General features: G+C 36.2%; 1 protein-coding gene and 1 long non-coding RNA gene across 3 annotated transcripts in view; one reads left to right on the forward strand and one right to left on the reverse strand.

Annotated features, from left to right (window-relative positions):
- Positions 1-14,582, forward strand: part of LOC144580264 (uncharacterized) — an 88,598-nt gene extending 74,016 nt beyond the window's left edge. The window contains exon 3 of the long non-coding RNA XR_013529547.1: positions 14,300-14,582. This is a non-coding gene — a long non-coding RNA (uncharacterized LOC144580264). The remainder of the gene's footprint in view (positions 1-14,299) is intronic.
- GORAB (golgin, RAB6 interacting) lies at positions 637-22,980 on the reverse strand. Of its 2 annotated transcripts, none has more exons than XM_003735199.6 (5): positions 22,827-22,980; positions 14,765-15,119; positions 11,864-11,965; positions 9,585-9,725; positions 637-2,716 (listed from the first exon to the last, which is right to left on the reverse strand). In XM_003735199.6, exons 1-5 carry the CDS (start codon positions 22,885-22,887, stop codon positions 2,269-2,271), a joined length of 1,107 nt encoding a protein of 368 aa, XP_003735247.2. In that variant the 5' UTR covers positions 22,888-22,980; the 3' UTR covers positions 637-2,268. The 2 variants fall into 2 exon arrangements, with proteins under 2 accessions (XP_003735247.2, XP_017821585.1); XM_017966096.4 differs by having other exon boundaries at positions 14,761-15,119.
- Between the last annotated feature and the right edge of the window lie 41 nt (positions 22,981-23,021).

Below are 23,021 nucleotides of genomic sequence, written 5' to 3' on the forward strand. Positions count from 1 at the left end.
CAATTTTACTAGCACTTTAAATTTCAAAAGAGCTTGTTGGCCAATAAGCTGCTACTGAAATCTTTGGCTCTCAAATTCCTCACTATAAAATAAAATAAGGCTGGGTATTGTGGCTCACACCTGTAATCCCAGCACTTTGGGAGGCCAAGCCAGGTGGATCACCTGAGGTCAGGAGTTCGAGACCAGCCTGGCCAACACGGTGAAACTTCATCTCTACTAAAAATACAAAAATTAGCCAGGTGTGGTGGTGGGAACCTGTAATCCCAGTTACTCAGGAGGTGGAGGCAAGAGAGTCACACCACTGAACTCCAGCCTGGGTGACAGAGTAAGACTCAGTCTCAAAAAAAAAAAGATTAGATTATCTCTGAAGTCTCCTCTAACTTATATTTTTTTCATGGTTCTCATTTCTTCATATATCTTTGAAGTGTTTCGACTGAGAATTAAGATTGCACATACCTACGTTTAACCAATATTATAAAACCTCATTGAGAATGAATTTTCCTTAACAGAGGCTTAACCAAAATAAATCACTGCATGTACCACAAGGAGATCCAAGATGCATTAATGCCACACACTGCTTAAGAATACATACTAAACTGAAACCTTTTTTAAGGTAAATGAAAGACACACTCTAAGTACATCAGACTTGTTTATTCCTTAGAAAAATAAGTGTGTGTTGGCCAATGAAACTTCCAAGTTTTATCCGTCATTCATAAATAAAAACACAGCTATCTTTGAAAATGCTTCTATTTAGAGAAGTCAGTAATGGAATGTTATACTTTCAACTCAAATTACATAATATAAAGCTCATCTATATTACCAGAAGATAATACCTTCAAACAAACCCTTTTAAAAACAGGATGGCCAGGGAAGGTGGCTCTCACCTGTAATCCCAGCACTTTGGGAGGCCAAGGTGGGTGGACTCACAAGGTCAGGAGCTCGAGACCAGCCTGGCCAATATAGTAAAACCCCGTCTCTACTAAAAATACAAAAATTAGCCAGGTGCGGTGGCAGGTGCCTATAGGCCCAGCTACTCATGAAGCGGAGTCAGGAGAATCACTTGAACCCAGGAGGCAGAGGTTGCAGTGAGCCAAGATACCACCATTGCACTCCAGCTTGTGTGACAGAGCAAGACTCTGTCTCCAAAAACAAACAAACAAAAAACCAGGATGTCCCTAACTTTTTCAGAAATTTTTATGGATACAATCGTATATTTGTTCTTATGTTTTAGGATAATAATTCTTTTAAAAAAATCCTCAAAGGTAATATTTTTACTTTTTGGAATTTCTGATAAATAAATCATAATTTAATGTAATATTCAGACTGTGAGAAAATTACAGTATTTACTTACACATTTACAAATAGTACAATGTATTGGCCAAGTATTAGTAACAGGCAATTAACAAACTAATAAGAAAATCAGCATTTTAACAATTTAAATGCTTCATGACAGGTTAATTTATGTCCAACATATCAAATACATATTTATAGATAAGTAGCAATGAGATTTTTTGTATTATTTTCAGCCTCGTTTTAGAAATGTTTTGTCTAAATTTAATCAATTCATTGATTAAAGGAAAGACAATATAATAGTAAAATTACATATATAATATATCTACAGATACGTGCATGAGTGTGTTTCAAAGAACAAAACGCAGGCTGTAAACTAAAACCAGTTAAAGCAAATTGAAGACAAAAGTGATGCTGGCTTAAGTTGTCTGGTCCTTCATATAAATTCCGATTTCCAAGTTGTGTTTTACAACTCTAGTGATATCCAGACAGGTAATTCGACCTGCAACTTTTTCTTCTCTTCCTTTCTCTTTTTCACATTGTAATTTTTGTGCCCTTTTACTGATTAAATAAAATAGGACTTTCAGTCTTAATACTTCTCCCAGGAGAAATGATATGAGTACAACTAGGTATTGAGTATCATTTTTCCATTTTACTTTCCTATATTTACCTGGTCTAAAAATACTCCAACAACGTAGTTTTTCTTCCGTCCTTTTAAGTCATTTATTTTATTCAGTAAAAAGAGTAAATGGAACGCTAAAAGAACTAGGCCAAAATAAAGGTGAAATATACCCTTAGAAATAAAATTATCATAATTTCAGATTTTAGAATGGCCAAACATATTAACTTAAGAAAACTAATCATGAATTCAAAAATTAGCATTCTTTTAAACAGGTTTTTATTGGAGGTCAGGGCATAATCTACTGCAAAAAGTATACTTTACTGAATGCCATATTAGTTCAAAAGAATACCAGAACTTCATGTGGCCAAAGCAGCTGAAATGTCATTACCTTCTTGATTTGGGCAGTTTGGACTAAGAAAGGGAATGCCATTGGAATTTCCACACTGTTTGTCTACCTTTGGGGAAACAGCTTGTTCTTGACACTTTTTGTTCTCTTTAGCACATTCTAATGTCACACTCTCCTCAGCAGGCTGAAATGTCCTCTCTAAATGAACCGCTGGTTTCCTTGCTTCTCCTTCTTGTTCGTGTAGCAATCTCTCTACCTCCACCTCAAGCTCCAAAGTTTCTTCATCAGCTTGTACATCTAGTTGCTGCATCAACTCCTCCAACTTCTTAGCCTTTCGGAGCTCATTTTGCTGTATGATTGTACAAAGGTGTTCAGTGAGTTGCTCTTTTATTTCAGTCTTGCGCTGTAGATCTAGCTTTGCTGCAATATATTCTGCTTCGGCCCTGTCAAACCGCTTCCTGTAAGGATGTGTATAAAGACAGGTCCATAAGTTTTCCATTGAAGACATTCAAAAGAGGATCTAGAAACAATAAACTCCCAAACTGGGAAAAAATATATAATGAAGAGATGAATATTAATGCTTTATAAACACTTGTCTACATGTTAGACAAACCAAGCAATGGCTGCTGAAACTTTCACAATAGCCTTACTTGGATTCACCTGATATAACATCTTATTCTGCACGAATAATTCTTTTTTCCAAAGCTGTTTTTGAGTAAAGGCAGGCTAAAAGGTTAATTCAGTGGTATGCTAACCCCGGAGTGGGAGGATGGGGAGTCCTGATTTGTAGCGTTTATATTTCCAAGGTATAAATACTACCACCCCATCCAATTTCAAGCCCTTAAGGTGATATTACTGAATGCAGAATTGGGAAGAGATACACAAAATCCACATGAACTAGAGTAAGCTAGCTTCAGCACACAGTTGGTTAAACTTATGAGAAGAGATGAGATGGAGAAAGTAGAAAATCTTATCTCTTGATTAATGAATTAGAAAAAAAAGAAAAATTCTGATAAAGGAGAAGAATATGGACAGTGGTTGGGAGATGAATATAAATGGGACAGAACACACCCAGCAAAGTGATACTGGGTGAGGGCAAGAAGTAAACATCAAGTAGAAAACCTCTGGATCACTATACACAGGATTTCTCAACCTTGGCACTACCGACAATGTGGGCCATATAATTATTTGTTGTGAGAAATGGTCCTATACACTGCAGGATGCTAAACAGCATCATTGGCTTCTACCCGTTAGTTACAAGTACTTCCCAAAAGTTTTGACAACCAAAAGTGTCTCCAGATATTACCAAATGTCCATTATTGGATAAAAATGCTCTCAGTTGAGAATCCCTGGGTTAAGTTGTTCTCACTCTTTCCAATACCCCTCTTACACTCTTATTAGGAAATTTTATGTATTTACACATGTATAAACTCTGTTGATAGGTAACACCTGTCTTATGTGTAGTAGGGCAATTCTACTGGAAAAGTCACCTTGCAATTTTCCTTTTGTTCTTTTGCATTAGGTCCGTACAAAAACAAGAGTTATCGTATCTTCATTTACTGTCTTTTGCCTTTTCTACACAATTTGTCGCTTTTCTTTCTGCCAACAAGAATGTCCTTCCTCTCTTGCAAGAAAAAAGGTTGATTTCCAACTACTTCTTCAATTTTATTACCGCTAGCAGTTGTGATGGCCACGTTGCTTTACCTGTTATGACTGGCTACATCAACTTAATGTAGTAAATAGCTTCTAGTCCAAGAGTTACAGCAAAAAAGAAATGGGTATATCTTCTAATTTGTCTTAGAAGAAAATAGAGTGAAAATAATAAACGGCTTTCATTGTAAACAACCCAGGGTTCAAACCCTTCCTTTGACATTTACCATGTGTACCCGTTTTGGTCAAAGTTTTTTGTGGATGCAAAGAACCAGTCAAACTAGCTCAGGTAAAAACTAGGTTTTATTGTAGGATAAAAGAGGCAATTTCATAGTCATGTCATCAGAATCAAAGTCTATTTTCTTCAATGCTTAGAGGTGACACATTATCTCTTATTTTAGCTTTGAAACAGCCCAATATGGCCAACACTTGCACTCTATATCATATTCACTCCACTCAATCTCTCAATGATCCAATTCCATACTTTCAGAGGAGAACCTGGGTTGGCCTGGCTCATCTCAGTTTAAATAGAACTCTTAATGTCAGGTCATCCCACAAACCACTGTTCAGCCTATGGATTAAATGTACTGGAGTCGGCAGCCCATCTTTATTCTAATTAGGTATGCCTGAGGGTCAGCATCCTAAGTACAAAACACAGCCAGGTTCCTGTGGATGGGGTTGGGGAAAAGCCATGCAATAATTGAAAATTCCAGTACAGTGACTCTGGGCAGTTACTTAAGCTCAGTCTGGGTTTATCTGTAAAACAATGATGACAATAGTATCTCATAGGAGTTTTGAGCTAAACAATATAAAAATGTGGCAAGTTTCCATTCTTGTGCCTCAAGAAACAGAACTTCTCCTTTAGAGCACCAGAATCAAAAAGTACTGTTGGTACATTAGTATGCTTGTATTTAAAATTAAGATTATGCAAAATCTAGGGATCTGGTATTTAAACTTGAAAACTCATTTATATAATGGTTGTTTATATTTCCTTTCTTTCACTATAAATATAGTAAATGCAAGAATGAGAGCACACATTATATTTCAGTAACTCTCTATGTTAAAATAATTACTCTAAAGGAATTCTGCTGGATACCTAGTTCCCTTATTTCCACACTTTATAATATACCTTGTTTATGTAATATTCTTGCAACAAGCCAAGAGCTCTGACATACTCTATAGGTATATGAATGCCCTGCCCTGACCCTGCCTCAAACCTCCCTTCTCTGCAAGTCTGTGGTCTCCTTCCGCCAGTCAAAGTCAATTAGTAGAGATTTATAGTCTGGACTCATGAATACTGAATTGAAATTAACATCTGCAAATAGGTCCCTAGGTTTCCACTGATCTATCACCCTGGATAAATCACTGAAGATTTTGTATTCTGTTTATTTATTTAAAGTCCTTTTGGCCAGAAATACGAATATATATTCTCCTATAGAGTGATTTACGTTTAAAGTATTGATTAGTTTCACAAACTGCACTACCAGCCTATGGTCAGGTGGGTAATACCAAATTAGTATATGATGACATTCTGGAACAAAATAATAAGAGCATTATACATAACATAGTAAGACTGAGTGAACTGGAATGTAATTATAGAATTGTTTTGTTATTTTAAAAAGGCATTGAATGATTTAATGAATATTATTTTTAAAGGATTCTAGAAATTGTCTCTTTGTTTTGGTATCCCCTGAAATGTTTAAAAACTCAATCATTAACCCTCAGTATACCACTGGGTTCCATGGATCCACTTTTAGTTTTTCAGTTCCTTTTCTGAGCACTTCTCACTATTTGTACAAATTAGCATTCCATGATTTATCTTTTCTTAAAAGTCTTTCAAATAATGAGAAAATTTACTTATTTAAAAAAACAGAATAAAATGATCTCTATTTTGCAATTACTAGAGAGGTGCAATGAACCCTTTCATAAATCTAACATATATTATAGAATTATTGCAATATTTTTATATTTTCTGTATCTTGAAACATTTTGCCATTTCATCATTCTAGGCATTATTTCATCATTATTCATCAATTATTCCCATTTGTAATAAAGAGAAATAAAAATAAGACAACCATGATCTAAAGGAATGATACAGTAAATTATCATTGTTGACCTTCTTTACTGTGCTGTACAAAGTATTATGTCGCCTCCAGAAGATATAAAAGAAAACTGAAAACACTATTTTTGTAATCTGTTTTTAGTTTTCATTAAACACAGCTGAGAATATTTTTTCATTTTCTGCCTATCCAGCATTAGCAAAGTATAGACAACTGACAGAGGAAGACATTTTACAATCATTAGAGAAATCAAAAGATGAATGCTGTGGTAGGCTAAAAAAATAGCCTCCCAAAAATATTCGCTTCCTAATTCCTGGGACCTGTCAATATTACTTTCTATAACAAATGAGTGAAAATTACCTTATATGGAAAGAGATGTGATTAAGATAAGGGTTTTGAGAGGAGTTTATTCCAGATTGGACGCTAAGTGTAATCACATGCATCTTTTTAAGAGGAAGGCAGAGGAAGTTTTGAGAGAGAGGAAAGAGCAATATAACTATGGAGACACAGAATGGAGTGGCGTGGCCACAAGCCAACAGATGCCTACAGCCACCAGAAGTTGGAAGAGGCAAGAAATGGATACCTAGAGTCTTTGAAGAAATCACAATCCGACACCTTGATTTTGGATGTGTGGCCTCCAGAAATGCAAGACAAAAAATTTCTGTTAAGTCACCCAGTTTGTGATTACTTGTTATGGCAGTCCTAAGAAACTAATACAAATGCAGAGACACATTCTACACTCTAGATGATAAAACTGATCATATGTGAAGTCTCAGATGAATCTTCAGAAAAACATATCCTAGGTGAATTTCTCAAACTTAAGAATCAATGAGTGAAAGATATATTTCTAGGCACAGAAAGAAAAATGATATTATCATAGAGTTAATCATTTTAGTAGGGAGAACTTACACTCAATATTTTACAAGTATCTAGACTATCTGTGTTGCTGTAAGGATCTAAGTATATTCTCTCAGATTTTTATGTCTGTCAGTCAAACATTACTTGATACAAAGATGGTTACCATGCTTACATTTTTATTAAAATTTTAAAACAAAGTTGTTTTACACAATCCCTTTTAATCTTACTTAAAAAATATTCATAAAGTGATTTAAAAATATTTGTCTGTGGATATACGTTTGTGCATATGAGAGTGTCTATGAAACCTAGATGGTCAACAGTGACTTAAAAACATGTTCTACATGCAGTCACTCTGGATTTTATAAGCTGGTCTGTACAACATATGGCAACATTGTAATCCTAGTGGCGAACATAGCAGTAGCAGCAGCAGCAACTCTCAAATTAGCTCACTCAAAGTGCTATTCTTCTTAAAGATGTGTCTATCCAAACACTGCTCTACAGAAACCATTTTTAAAGCAAATTCTGGCCTATTCACTATCCAAGAACCTTTTGCGGACACAGCACTATACCAAATACTACAGAACTAAGATATTATTTTTATTAAAAAAAAGAAAAATCAAGAAAATCTCTCATAAAAACTGACTGTCCTAGGGTTTATCTTCCACTCAAAATCTGGACCATAATATTTTCCTACCAATCTGTAATTTCTCACTAACCACAAATGCAAATTAGAAAATGATACCTTAATCTTATGCATGAATAAGACACACTATGGTTCTAGTCACAATTGTCTGTTTCTCTGACTCAATGCAAGAGCTTCGACTTAAAAATAGCAGCATTCGGTCAGGTGTGGTGGCTCACAACTATAATCCCAGAACTTTGGGAGGCTGAGGAGGCAGATCACCTGAGGTTAGGAGTTCGAGACCGGCCTGGCCAACATGATGAAATCCCACCTCTACTAAAAATAAAAAAACTTAGCTGGGTGTGGAGGTGGGCACCCGTAGTCCCAGCTACTCGGGAGGCTGAGGCAGGAGAATCACTTGAACCTGGGAGGTGGAGATTGCAGTGAGCCAAAATCACACCACTCCAGCCTACGAAATAAGAGTGAAACTCCATCTCTCTATGTAGAGAGAGAGAGAGAGAGAGAGAGAGAGATGGAGTTTATTCCAGATTATATGCATGTGTGTATATATATATGTTTATATATATATGTATATGTATATCCATATATATGTATATAAAGATAGCAGCACACAACATCTACTTACATTCAATTACATCAATATTAGTACCATAAGAAACTATTATCTGTTACTAAAGATGTAAAACCTTACTAAAATTTCATTAGGATACTTATAGACTATAGGATGTTTTCTCCTTTAGTAATCCCACCTTCTTTGTGGTTCTTAGATGGCCATAACTAGGACATTTCTTATGTAATATTCAATATGAAAAGGCATCTTTCTCCAGTTTCTGGTATGACAGAATTAAAATCAAATTACTTTTCTACTGGGGTACCTAGTACTACATCCTGTAATATGAATTATTCACAGAAATGGCTACAAAGGCATACAAATGTTCCTCTGGAAAACTTATATTACAGAGAATAAAATATGCTACAAATCAAGGCTTAGTTTAATGTTAAATAAAATCTATTACCTGTTTTAATGACCTTATTAATGAAAACCTGGAACCTCTGGATATCAGCTACTGACGGCATTAACTTAGGCAGTTAATTAATAAAGACAACCCATTAAGTCAAACAGCATATGGTCCAACAATTACAAAAATCACAAGGACAACCACTAGCCTCTTTCTTAAACACTCAACAGTTAATTAAAAACCACAATCAAGCATTCCCGCTTTAATAAATTGTTATATAAACATTCTGATGTTGTGGTTTACCCTGGCCTAATGAGGCATTCTGATTGATTTCTAGTGTAACAGAGAAAGATACAAAACTGAGTCATTAACACAGAATTCCCTTGTGAAAAAAGACAAACCAGGATGATTAAAGCAATGTTGAACGGGCTGAAAACCCTGAAATTGGACATAATTTTTTGCTCTTTTATCTGTCTGCAAAGTCCGTAATTTAATACATGTTAGTTCATTTTAGAAACACTCCATGGCATTTTTTTCTCTTTTAAAAAATGCAAATGGTTGAAACCAAGGAAGCATATATCAAACTATTTCATAGAGAGTATAATTGAAAATAAAAAGAAAAAATATTTCAAATTTCCAAGACAGAGGATATGTTTTAAAATATTCATAAGCTTTTAAAAAATAAACTAGATCCTCTTACTCTGATGAAAGCTAAAGTGAGAACTAGGCTTCAAATCCTATATGACCATATCAGATATCAAAATTTTTAATGGAAAGAACACAGACTTGGTGTTAAAATAACAGTGTTGAGCAAATCACTCAGATATTAACTAGATCCTGAAAGATGAATAAAAAAACTTCCAAACATTAAATAGCTGATGGTTTAGCAGCAAAGACTAAAATGCAAATAATAATGTAAATGTAAATAAATAATGCAAGAATGTCACACAAACAAGGTTAACTAGTAGGGCAGAGTTAAAGGAGACTTCACTGAAGAGGAGACACTTGAATTAGCAGGAAAGAGGAATAAATGCAGCAGTGAATGGGGTTGTTTTGAGGCCTAAATGATGATACATACATAAAAGCCCCTAGAACAGCTAGCAATAAACATTAATTAAATCATACTCCTCGTTCATATTCAACTTCCCCAACTCACCGAGCATATGAATAGTCTAAGCTGGCCTGATCAATCCGGTTCCTGAGAATTCCAATGTCAGCTGATACCATGTCATCTAAAGCCTGCAGCTCCTTCTGGATCCGCTTTAGTTTCAAGGTCTCTGCCTGAGTTCTTTTGGATCTAGAAAATCAGGTATGTGAGTGGGGAAATAAGAACATTTGAAAACCAATAAGAACATTTGAAAACCATGTGTCCATACACAACATAAGTGAAAAAGCAAAATACTGTGTATATGTTTACAATTTATATTTTAGAAGTTAAAAATAATCAGAAAAATTAAAATAAAATAAATGCTAGTTAACATTTGAATTTTCCAAATTTTGTATTTGCATATGTTTCATAAAGCAACAAATAAGACTAAAAAAACTCAGCAAATAGTTCATTTGTATATTTATGTTCATTCTGTAAGGAGAAAAAAGCACTGAAAGAATATATCTGCATTCTCTTCACATTGAAACATTCAACAGAGCTTTCCAAATTTCTAGTATTTAATTCTTCTTCTTGCTAAGCCCATTTTCATTTGTTTGATACTTAACTGATATTAAGAACAGATAGATGCCTATACTAAACCACATCTCTTTATACATCTGAAAACATATATTTAGTTTTAACTTTCTTGCGACCCATTTCTCCCAACTTTTATTGCTTTGATTCATGTTCTCTAAGAAAACAACTAGTCCCTAAAATTCTTTATGGAGCTAAACATCAAAATACTTATTTTCCTTACATAAAAGTATATTCAACCTCATCATCTCTCAATCCCCTCCCAAGTACAATATATACTTAAGAAATGGAACAAGCAAATACAAAAGCAACCCTTTAATCATGATTTCACTCATTTCAAATTTACACACACATTGGGAAGGAAGAAAAAAAATCCCCGCATAAATCCACTACATTACATAGCACATTCTCTTGATTTCTACTCTTATGCATTTACCTTTCCTTTCTGCCTACAAAAGTTCACTTAACAGTATGATTCTTTTACTTGAAGAACTTCATTGCCCATTTATTAATAATTCAAACATGTTCTATTTCCTTATACACTTCTGTTTATACTGGTGCTTTCTGTCTAAAATCAAAAGCACTTATGAGAACTGCCAAGCCTGTAGATCTTTTTGTAAAACCACAGTCAAAAGCCTTCCCATCTCTTAGAAATTGGAGACTACTAAAATGCTTTAATTATTTTAAAATAATCACTTATTTTAAAAAAGAGGGCACTACTCTTTTATCTGTTGTTTTTTTCCCTTGAAACACAGTCACTCGGTGAGTTGCATATTTCCTATGCTTCAAGAAAGATCAAGGTGTACCAGCAGTAGAAAAAGAAAACCATCATTTTTCAAACACACTCACTCCTCTTGTAGACAAAATTCTGAACTATTCTTATACCCATCCCCTTCTGTCCACCTCTTCTCCTGCCCCTACACATACTCTAGCCTCAATAGTCTGACAGACTTTTCTGGAAGTCTAAAAAGAAAATGACACTAAATGCTCCCTTGCATTTAGTTTTCACTATTCTCAACCATTAATTTATTGACTAAGCTTAATTTCCTAAGGCTGCAGGAAATTAGACAGAAACTACAAACTAAAAGGAAGGGCAGCAAGAGTGATGGGGGATGTGAAGAATGAGACAAATGGGAATGTTGTGTGGGGCTGGGACAATGCTGTAAATGTGAAGGGGTTGCTGATAGACACTGGAAGGTGCAAACAAAACTGAATCTCACACAGTGCTCATAATGACCCTGAGGCATCAATGAGAAGTTAAACTATATCACATATCTTCTACTTGTGGAGGTGGGACAAATTATTTAAGAAAAATGCCCACAGGAAACACAATTAAGATTCACAGGAGTGTGTCACTTATATAGAAAACCTTCTTCCTCTACACATCAAATTATTAAGGCCTCCCCACATAAAAATTAAAACTTGTATTTGTTGCTAATTTACATATACTGATGGCTATTTACTGCTTCCCTTATGAATGTGTAGATGGTTAAAACTGGAAGCACTAATGAAGGTCTTTAACGGCAACTATATTTACAAATTTAATATGCTCTATACTTAAAAAGTCCTCCTCAAAATAAATTATAACTGGAATTTCAGCATCACTTACAAAAGATAGTTTGTTTAGTTAGCCTTAAAAGTAATGGCTGAAGAAAAAATATCAGTTTATTAGAAGAGACAAGAGAAAATAAATACAACACATGACAGAACTGGTTACAAGTTACAAACAGCCTCTCCTGGTTCAGGTGCCTCACCTTTCTGCAAGAGCTTTAGCCAAAAGAGCTTTTTTACGTTTATTTTTCTCTTCCATTAGCCGTTGTTCTTGTTGGAGGACTTCCCAACGAGATTTTTCTTGCCTAGGGGCAAAAAAAGCATAAAAATGGGTTTATGAAAGAAACTGCTACCCTATCCCACACCTTACCACTCTCAGTCCCCTAAGTATAAAATTTAATCAAGAAGATTTATGTATACATTCTTTCAAAAGTCCTCTTAAAAGAAACCCATCTGCAGTTCATTATTTTGTTCTAATGGGAACAAAGACTATGATCTGAAGTAAAGAGGCTTACATAAATTGGACCTCTGAAAGCCATTATATGTATATAATCTAAGAACCCACAAACTGGAAGCCAGAATACTGTGGCATGTTTCTAGGAGTACAAAGAAATTTGTGTAAGTTAATTATGTATTATACACAGAATGGAGATTAAAATAAATTGGTCTGTAGCTGACGTCATATTATTCATATCTTTTAGAGTTTTCTATAAAGTCTCTACCACCTTAACATGCTTCAGACAATAATCAATGTTTATTTCATATATTAATATTTTCTTTCAATTTGTTCACTTTTTCCCAACTCTTAGACTTTGTCTTTTCTTTTCTTCCTTTTTGTGGAGAATGGGGTCTCACTGTATTACCCAAGCAGGTCTCAAACTCCTTGGCTCAAGTTGTCCTCCCGCCTCTGCCTCCCTAAGTGCTGGGACTACAGGTGTGAACCACTATGCTCAGCCCAACTCAGACATTTTCAAACAAATTAAAACACTAAGACTAAGATTGGAATGCTGGGCTAAAGAAAAAATTCACAGATCTGAAAACATGTACTATCTTACAATCTGTCCAATTCTAAAATAAATATATTAAAACTTCCCATAAAGTCACGAGCTTGATGTCAACTTAAATTAAATAAGGAATTGGCAAAGCTATTTATTCCTATTACTGTCACTTCTTATAGCCATTATATCATGTCTCTATTCCCAAATCTAGTAACCACTTCCAAAATTGTCCTTTTCTCTCCATTCCTACACCTTCCGCCTTAGTGTTGGGACTGGTCATCTCTCACTTGTATTGTAGCCATCTCCTCATCAGGCAACTTAGTTCCACAGCTCACCCTGCACTCTCTCCCAAATGATCTACAACACTGACATCTGGAATTTTGCTAACCATTATTTTGATTGAGGCCTTTAGCCTTCAGAGAGCTTAATGGTATTTTGCTGCATCAGTGAACTTGCTAGGCAGGCATCCTCTGCCTCAGATCCTTCCTCACTTCTTTAATTTTATACTATTCATCCCCTGCTTCTGATTCTTCCTCATTTCTTTCTTTCTTTTTTTTTTTTTGAGACAGAGTCTTACTCTGTCGTCCAGGCTAGAGTGCAGCAGCACAATCTTGGCTCACTGCAACCTCTACCTCCCAGGTTTAAGTGATTCTTGTGTCTTGGTCACCCAAGTAGCTGGGACTACAGGCATGCACCACCACATCCGGCTAATTTTTTTGCATTTTTGGTAGAGATGGGGATTCCCCATATTGGCCAGGCTGGTCTCAAACTCCTGGCCTCAAGTGATGCACCCACCTCAGCCTCCCGAAGTGTGGGGATTACAGGTGAGAGCCACCACGCCTGGCCTCCTTTCTCATTTCTTTTATTCTCTACTTATCTCTGGCTTAGCCTTTGCCACCTCTCCCAGAGAAATTAGGTTATCACTGCTGAGCATTCTCTACTACACAGCTTCCCTTTCTCCTCCTTAAAACCTCAGAATTTCTCCTTTACATGAATGGTTTTAATTACATGTCTTTTATGAAAATTCTTCCAAGTATCTAAAAAAAGAGTAAATTTCCCTATGACATCCAATCTGAATTGTCCAGCTAAATGTAAATTCACCTCCTATTTGGAGGCCTTTGCCGGTAAACTACACTTAGAGACACTTAAATGTATGCACTTGTTCAATGTAGGTTTCATAACTCATCTGGTTTTATAACTCTTGTCAAAATGATTTCTTAGTTGTAAACCCCTAGTGGTCAGGAAGCATTTTAAACTCACAGGATAAAATTTGGATCAGCAGAGATTAAAAAGATGTCAGAGATTAGAAAAAAATTAAAATGATACTTTGAAAGGAACTCAGAAAAGGGAAAACAGAGACAAATGTCATTCCTTTTCCTCTGTGATAAATCAGGAGGAAACAAAGATATAAGAGTATGTATTAAAACATAAACTATCAAACAAAACATTCTAAGAATTTTTAAATAAAAAAATGGCATCTTCCACAAGAATAGTGCAGCTAAATTAAATTGTGAAGGCTGTTTCTAATACAAAGACAGTAAAGAGAGAATAAAAAGAAATCTAATGATGATATGAGTTACATAATTAGTCCCCTAAATTTCCTTTACTCTCCTTTGACCATCCCTTCATGTCTCTCCACAGGTTCCAATTTCTGGGCCAATGGAAACAGTCTGGAAGTTGAAGAAAGGGGTCAATTTGGGGAGAAGCATTATGCATCTAAGAATTGCTTCTGCTGAGTGTAAGGGGTATAAACTTTGGATCCAGACAGACTTGTATGTAAATCTCAACTTTACTACCTACCAGCAGTGTATTAGCTTTAGCAAGGTATCAACTTAGAGTCCCAAATACCTCATTTATAGTTTAAATACTAAGCATGCATTGTAAGGCTGTTATGAAGACTAAATAACAAAACACACAGATTGCCTAACAGTGTCCAGGTTATATGTAGGTGGTAGCTATTTTTCAAAAGTTTATTCTCCACATTTCTAGGAATGAATGTAAGAGAGAGAAAATATTAAAATAAACAAATTATATTCCTCAAAGCCCACTGGGGAAAAATGGTTTACATTAAAAAGTCTTATAGACATTTCATATAGACTTACTAACAATTCCACTTTCTTTTTTTCCAATTTGCAATCTGGCTTTAGAGGTAGAATGTCAGCATTGTTGTGATCATGGGAATTCTCAATTCTCAGTTCTTTTGGTTGACTTTCAATGCCTTGTGGTTGTCCATCATTGACAGGAGAGGTGAGAATGAAATGACTAGGAAGGGCAGGGGAAGAAAAAGGTGATTTTTGAAGGTTAACTCTCTGTTTTGGTGCTGAAAGCAGCTGCTCTGGAAGTAATGAGGTTGACCCATCTTGAAGCCCAAGTTTTTGGCTTTGCTCTACAAGGGCTTTTTCTCGCTGAAGTTGTTGTCGACTTTTCTTTGCAGGAAGACGTCGTTGTGGTTCAAATGGATCTATGTAAAAGAAAAGAGAGAAAAATTTCTCTGTATGAGTAGTATATTTCCTCTAAGAAAATTAAAAATTAACATTAAACTTTGATAATTCCAGTGGTTCTCCCAACCTATTCTCTATATTGAAAGCCTAGGGAAAAACCAGCCATCTTCCTTAGAGTTTCAACAGTTTTCAGATCATAATGTTAATATTTAACAGAAACTGCCCATCTCTTAATTTATTTTCAGAGAAAGGCCATCCGTCTGTGAGTTAGGTGGGTCACAAAGTGTTGTTTCTTTTTCAATTTGATTTCATAATTGTCAAAAGAAATCAACTAATTTTGACCAAACCAGGGAGATGATTGAATTATCTGGTTTTAAGTTTGATTTATGGTTCTGTCTGCTCTCCTGAAACAAAATGGTGGTTGCATTTGCAAATGGGATTACCCTCTCTAAACTTCAACAGCTTTCAGGGCACTTTGATACATATGTGATACGTACAAAGATGCTATAACAGGAATATAATTGAGTAAAGCCTCTTATTTCTAGGAAGGCTAGTTAACCTTATATTGTTTTCCTTCATTTTACAGAATAATCCAAGGTTTTACTCCCAAAGCCTAGTCAGGCTCTAATCAATGCATTCAAACTAATTTTAATAGTAGCCTGAGCAAAACAATAGAAGAACATAAAACAACTGGGGGAAATATTTTTTAAGTTATAAATGAAATAATAATACTTCTATTATACTTTTTGGACTGTCCACACCAGTGTTAACATCTTAGGGCAGACAACTGGAGAATCTGACTGACATTCATACTATATTTAATAAGCCGTATAAATAGTATTCTCTTTAAAATGCCTGGGAAGTGAAATTATGAGTCCTTATAAACAAACAACTCAAATGGGACTTTCAAATTCGGCATAGTGACTTTTGAAGCAAAACAAGCTTATTATTTGAGTTTCCCAAAGTATAGTTGAAAGCTCTAGAGTCACAATTCCAGCTTTGCTTCTTCCCAGCTCAGTGACCTCAGGTAAGTCAATTATTTATTCAATATCTCAGTTTCCTCATCTATCAAACTAGTTGAAAAATTAACCTGCTCTACTCAATGCATGAAGCTGGTGTAAGAATTAAATGAGACAGGTACAGAAAATATTTTTTAAAAGACTGAAGTACCATCAAAAGCAAATGTTATTGCTGACATTAGCCAGAAACACAAAGTATCCCATATCTTGAAACAAGAACACATTCTGGGCTCTGATCTTTATTCACACCATCAAAAAAAACATCACTTAGCCTGCTTACCTTCCTGTTGAACTCATTAGCTGGACCATTAATAGTTCCTCTGAAATTCACGTAATAACATATTTTGTATTTTTACAGAACCTACCTACAAGACTGAAAATGCTAATCTCAAACAATAAGCAAATCAGGACACTTATACACAGAATATCCTGTTTCCCACACTGTGTATTAGGGGCTGCAAATGTCAAGGAGACTGTGGTGAACTGAGAAGCATAAGTCTAGTGTAAAGGGGGCAATTCATAGTCACCTTATAGACAATTGCTATCATTAAAACATTTAGCTCAGCATAGCCAGATATTTTGATTTTTATGATTACAATTTAGACTTTATGCAAAATATCTTGATTTTTAAATGTAGGGAACTATATCAATCAGGAAAATCTAGATTATGCTGTAGGGACAAATCTTCATGGTTTTAAACCACAAGGGTTATTTTTCATTAATGCCATGTGCCAACTAAAGGCTAACAGAGAGGTTCTGCTGATTAGTCTCTCAGGGCTCTAGGCTGACTGTACAGTATTCAGTGTTAAGAGCTCAGGAAGGTCTTGCTCTTAACAATTAATTGCTCTGACCCAGTACTGACGTAACACTTCTGCTCACAATTCAATGGCTCATCTAATACACGGACCAACCCCCAAACATAGGCAACAAGCACAGATGGCTTGGCAAACAACACAATGATTATCACCATTATTAACTTAAAAGAAATGTCAAGACTGGATAAAAGAAAGAGAGAAGAAGAAAGAAAGGAACGAAAGAGGGAGGGAGGAAGGGAAAGAAGGGAAGGCAGGCAGGCAGGAAGAAAGGAGAAAAAAAGGAAGAAGGGGAAGGAAGGAGGCAAAGCTGAAAAGTCACATACATTTTTGGGTTAAATTAAGCCAATGGGCTACCAGTTTGTGATATACGCTCCATATCTTTTATTTAAGCCCTGCTCCCTCCACCCCAGAAAACTATCATTTTGAATCATCTTGATTATTCCCTTTCTTCTCTAATAGTCATATTGCATCTACGAATATTTCTAAAAAGTGTTTAGTTGTTTTAACTTTATAAAAAGGGTTTTGTGCGGTACATCTATTTTACTTAATACTACACCCTCAATAGTCATTCATATTGTCCATGTTGCAGCAGTCATTCATTTTGTTGCATAATATTTTGTGTCAATAAACTAGAGTCTACTGATCTTCTTCCACTGACAGACATTTAGGTTGGTTACAGGTTTTTGCTTTTGTAAATTTCAATACTGTGTCTCTTATTTTACATGTACAAGAATTTGCTTCGGATATTATATAAATAATAATATTTAGGACTATTGGGTCACAAAAATGCTTTCCAAAGTGTATTCCTTCTAGTAATGTATAAGATACTGTGTATACACTTTCTCTTTAATTGACAATACTGTCAGATGTTTTAATTTTTGTCAGTCAAATGGGTGTAAAATAGTACTTCACCGTGTTCTTGATTTGTAATTCTCTGCTCCTTGGTGGTGATCTCTTCATATTTCCTTTTCTAGGATATGTCTATTCATGTTTTTTGTTGACTTTTCTTTTGGCTTATATTTTTCATATATTAGCAGAAAACAATTGGAAAATACAATTGAAAGATATTTCAATAACAGAAATTATCACTTATCTAGGAACAAATATAACAGAAGGATGTTTAATACCTTTACAGGGAAGACTCTAAAATTTATTAAGAGAGTTTAAAGAAGTACTCAATATTAATGGAGACATATACCATGTTAGTGGTAAGGCTAATAATATAAAATGAAATTGATCTAAAGACTCAATGAAATTGCAATCCAAATTCCTAATGGGTTTTCCATTAAATTTTGTAAAATTATTAAAATTTGTATATGAAAAGATAGAAGATCAAGAATAGTGGCCACGTGTGGTGTCTCACATCTATAATCCCAGCACTTTGGGAGGCCAAAGGGGAAGGAAGGTGACCCAAGGCAGGTGGGTCACCTCAGGTCAGGAGTTCGGGAACAGCCTGACCAATACGGTCTAAAAATGCAAAAATTAGCCGGGTGTGGTGGTGGACACCTGTAAACCCAGCTACTCTAGAGGCTGAGGCAGAGGAATCACTTGAACCTGGGAGACAGAGGTTGCAGTAACCCAAGATCACGCCATTGCAGGCAACAAAGGGAGACTGTCTCAAAAAAAAAAAAAAAAAAGCATAGCAAGGCTTCTTCTAAAGAAGAGCTAGAGTACCAGACTACTAGATACTAGGAATATTATGAGGCTTTACGACAGTGTGGTATTGGCACAGGAATAAACAAATGACCAGTACAACAGATCAAAGATTCATACATGTATGAAGCACTGGTATATGACAAAAGTAGGATGAAAATCAACAGCAACAGGTGGAATTATTTAATAAATAAGCCTGGGGGAAAATGGTTATCTCTATGGAAAAGATAAAATCAGAGCTGTATCTCATATCATATAACAAAAGTTCTTAACAGAAAACACAGATTAACATAGATCTTGTAGTAGGAAACGGATTTCTTAAAATGCAGAAAATGTTGGTTATTTTAAAAAGGCTGACATGTTTGAATATATTAAAATTAATGCCCGGCATGGTGGCTCATGCCTGTAATCCCAGCACTTGGGGAGGCTGAGGGGGTAGAACTGCTTGAGCCCAGGAGTTTGAGACCAACTTAGGGAAAACAGCAAGATCCTATACCTACAAAAAAAAGAAAAAGAAAATTAGCCTGGTGTGATGGCACACACCCGTAATCCCAGCTACTTGGGAGGCTGAGGCAGGAGGATCCCTTGAGCCCAGGAGTTCAAGGTTATAGTCAGCTATGATCACGCTACTGCACTGCAGCCTGGACAACATAGTGAGAGCCAGTCTCAAAAAATAAAACAAACTATTTTGTTTATCAAAAAGATAAAAGTGAAAAGACAAGTTAAAAACTAGGAGAAGATATTCATAATGTAATGGTAAAAAATCAGTATGAGGAATAACTCTTCTGAATAATTTATTTAACTAGAAATTGACAGCATGTGGCTGCACTGCTTTCTTCCAATTTTTCATTATGAAATAGATCATATATCAAATATATGTATGTGTCACACTCACACACACACTCTTCCAACCTATATGAAATATATAAAGAAAGTTTAAGAAATAAAATAGGACTGTAGAAGTAACTACTGTTTAAGAATAGATATAATCCCCCTTTTAGAAGACACAAGAGAATTGTATTTCCTGTATCCCAAGTTATATTACTTGCTTTTGGTAAATAAAATGTAAGGAGGAATGACACGTCATTTACTGATGAAAGCATTTAATTGCCAATATTCAATTTTCAATCTTCTTTTCTTCCTACCATGGTGAACTCCTACACGACAGCACCAAAAGATGGAGTGACCGTGGAACACAGTCACCTGCCAAATCCACATTAAACATGAAACTAGAGTGAAAACCAAATCTTTATTTTAAACAATTGACATATTAGAGCTATTTGTTACTTTAGCTTAACTTGCCTTAACCTGATTTCATAATTATCAATACCTCTGAAATTCCCTACATATTTGCCCCTCCCTGATCACATTCCCTTGCCTCCCCACCATATACAATCATACGTCACTTAACAATGGGATACATTCTGACAAATGTGTTAGGCAATTTTGTCCTTGTGCAAACATCAGAGAGTCTATGTACACAAACCTGGATGGCATAGCCTACTATATACTTAGGCTATATGGTACACCCTTTTGCTCCTAAGCTCCAAACCTGTACAGTATGCCACTATACTGAAGACTGCAGGCAGTTATAACATAATGTTATTTGTGTATCTAAATATGAAAAAGTACAGTAAAAACAGAGTATTACAATATTACCAGATCACCACTGTATATGTGGTCCATTGCTAACTGAAATACTGTTATGAAGTACATGACTGTATATATATTATACATACAGCTGACCCTTGATATATGGGGATAATTGGTTCCAGGATCCTCAGGTATACCAAAATTTGTGCATACTTAAGTCCCACAGTTGGCACTGTGAAAACCACATATACTAAAAGTTGGCCCTCCATGTACTCAGGTTTTGCATCCCCCCCAACACTGCATTTTTTAAATGCACATTTGTGTATAAGTGAATCCTCACAGTTCAAATCTGTGTTGCTTAAGGGCCAAGTGTAATTACATATACTGTATTAACAAACATGTTAATGCATGCAGCTACAGTTAATATTAACATATTCCCACTAGCTGTACAGTAGCCTACTAGATGAGTATACCACGATTTATTTATCCATTCCCTTGCTAATGAACACTTTGGTTGTTTCCAACTTCTTAATATTATAAACAAGACTATTAACAACATTGTTGACCATGTTCCTCAATGCGCACACAGGAGTCTTCAGAGTACTATTGCCTTTATTTTTGCTGGCAACCAACTCCATCTTCCTAGATTATTCAACATATTTTTAAGGACAGAGAACAGCTAGAAGTGGCCTTAAAATTAAAGAACCAAATCTTCTAACCGTACAAATAAGGAATCCAAGGTGAAAAGATTTAGAGGCAGAGCCTGGAGTTCTATATGCCAATCACTATGTTGGGCTATGAGAATACAAGGATGTTAACATATTTCCCGTCCTCGAGGTGGTCACAAACCAGTGATTTGGTTTCCACACTCTACGGTGGGCCTTGAAGTTCAGGTCCTTACCATCCTCCATCTACCTCCAATTGCAGAGATATTTCAAAACAGACTTCTACATAATGAATAAATTGTTTAATTTGGATTTTTATATTAAGTCGTCTTTACCCTGGAAAATGCACCTCTGCTAACACACAACCTTTGTGAAATCTTCCCCAGCTCCAACCAATCCTCAGCAGAGTGAGTTTCCTCTTGTCTCTAAAATAGCTCTTGTAATATCTACTATCACATAATTTTATAATTTGTCTTCTCATGAGACTACTGGAGTCAGACCAGAGGCCAGGGCACTTGTACCCAGTACATCAGAATAAGTGAATGGATGGTGAAAACACAGAGTAAAAGAATTTGAGGCCGGACGCGGTGGCTCAAGCCTGTAATTCCAGCACTTTGGGAGGCCGAGGCGGGTGGATCACGAGGTCAAGAGATCGAGACCATTCTGGTCAACATGGTGAAACCCTGTCTCTACTAAAAATACAAAAAAATTAGCTGGGCATGGTGGCGCATGCCTGTAATCCCAGCTACTCGGGAGGCTGAGGCAGGAGAATTGCCTGAACCCAGGAGGCGGAGGTTGCGGCGAGCCGAGATCGCGCCATTGCACTCCAGCCTCGGTAACAAGAGCGAAACTCCGTCTCAAAAAAAAAGAATTTGAGTATATCAAGCAACAAAGAGTCAATTAACCACATGGTGTGGTATAACCTTTATTACAGAGTTTTTAAAGTCCCCTGGACCAGTCAAAATGTCCCCAGTAGATATAATCTACATTGGCCCTATCGTACTAATTTACTTCTTTTCCCACTTGTCTGCCCTAGATTATTCTCACATCTATGCTAAAAATGCAAAAGCTACCAGAGCAACATCCATTTTCCCCACAAACACTAATAAAAGATTTATTTCATTTTCTCTCAAAGTATTTGAATTAAGATGCCAAGAGTAATGTAAACTTGTCACAGAAATTGTGTGCACTACCAGGATAACCATACAGATCACTACGAAATTTCAACCGCAAGCAAAGTGCAAGTAATATTACTAAGTCTTCCATAAACAATCAGCAATTCCTTCATCAACAACTGTACAAGCCCATTCAATGATTACTCTATAAAGCCAGAGAGAGAAGCACAAGATTAGCTTACTCCAAAGTCAGTAGGACTGTATGTATATAAATAAATCAAGTCTTCACATCTACCCTCTCAAAGACCCTTTTGGTTTGCTGATTCTCAAAAATTGGAAAGAACTGCAAAAATCATCTGGCAACCAGAAGTGAATGCAACACTCCAGGTGAATTGTGAAAAGTACTGAATTGCCTTTATTCAGATGCCTGTGATTTTTTTTTCCAATCTGCTTCTATAAATTTATCACAATTCTAATATGGTGTGCGCCGCTCCTCCTGCCTTTACCCTGACCCTAACCTTCCAACCGTAGATGCGTGCAGCAATCCTCCCTAAGGGAGACACCCCGGCTATAGGCGCACTTCCTCTCCCAAGTCCCATTCCCTTCATAAGGAAAGAGTCAAATCCCTAAAGTGTATTCCTGGGCCCTCTTTCCTAAAAGAAAATCCCAATCCTCTGGCTTGCCCCTCCCGCCGTGGCTCCCAGTACTTCCACCTCTGAAATCTCCTCAACCCGGTTCACACGTAACAGCGCCTTCCGCTAACACAAACTTAGCCACTTCCACGCCCCCTTCCCCCGCCAACGCTGCATCCCCGCCCCTTCTCCTTAAAGACCCAAGAGTTTAACCGCGGCAAACCCATCTTGTTACCTTTGGTCTGCTTTAGTCTCCTCAGCTCCTCCTCAGAGAAGCCTGCCCAACCCTGAGCCATCGGCCCGGGACACCGGCACCCCCAAAAGTACCCAAATCTCAGAGCCCTCAATGGCAACAGGGCTGCTCAGCGCATCCGGGTTTTTCCTCGACCGCGGCCAATCAGCCAATCAGTGCGTCGGGTTCCAAACACAA

The sequence above is a fragment of the Callithrix jacchus genome, chromosome 18, assembly GCF_049354715.1.
Source record: "Callithrix jacchus isolate 240 chromosome 18, calJac240_pri, whole genome shotgun sequence".
Taxonomy (NCBI): domain Eukaryota; kingdom Metazoa; phylum Chordata; class Mammalia; order Primates; family Cebidae; genus Callithrix; species Callithrix jacchus.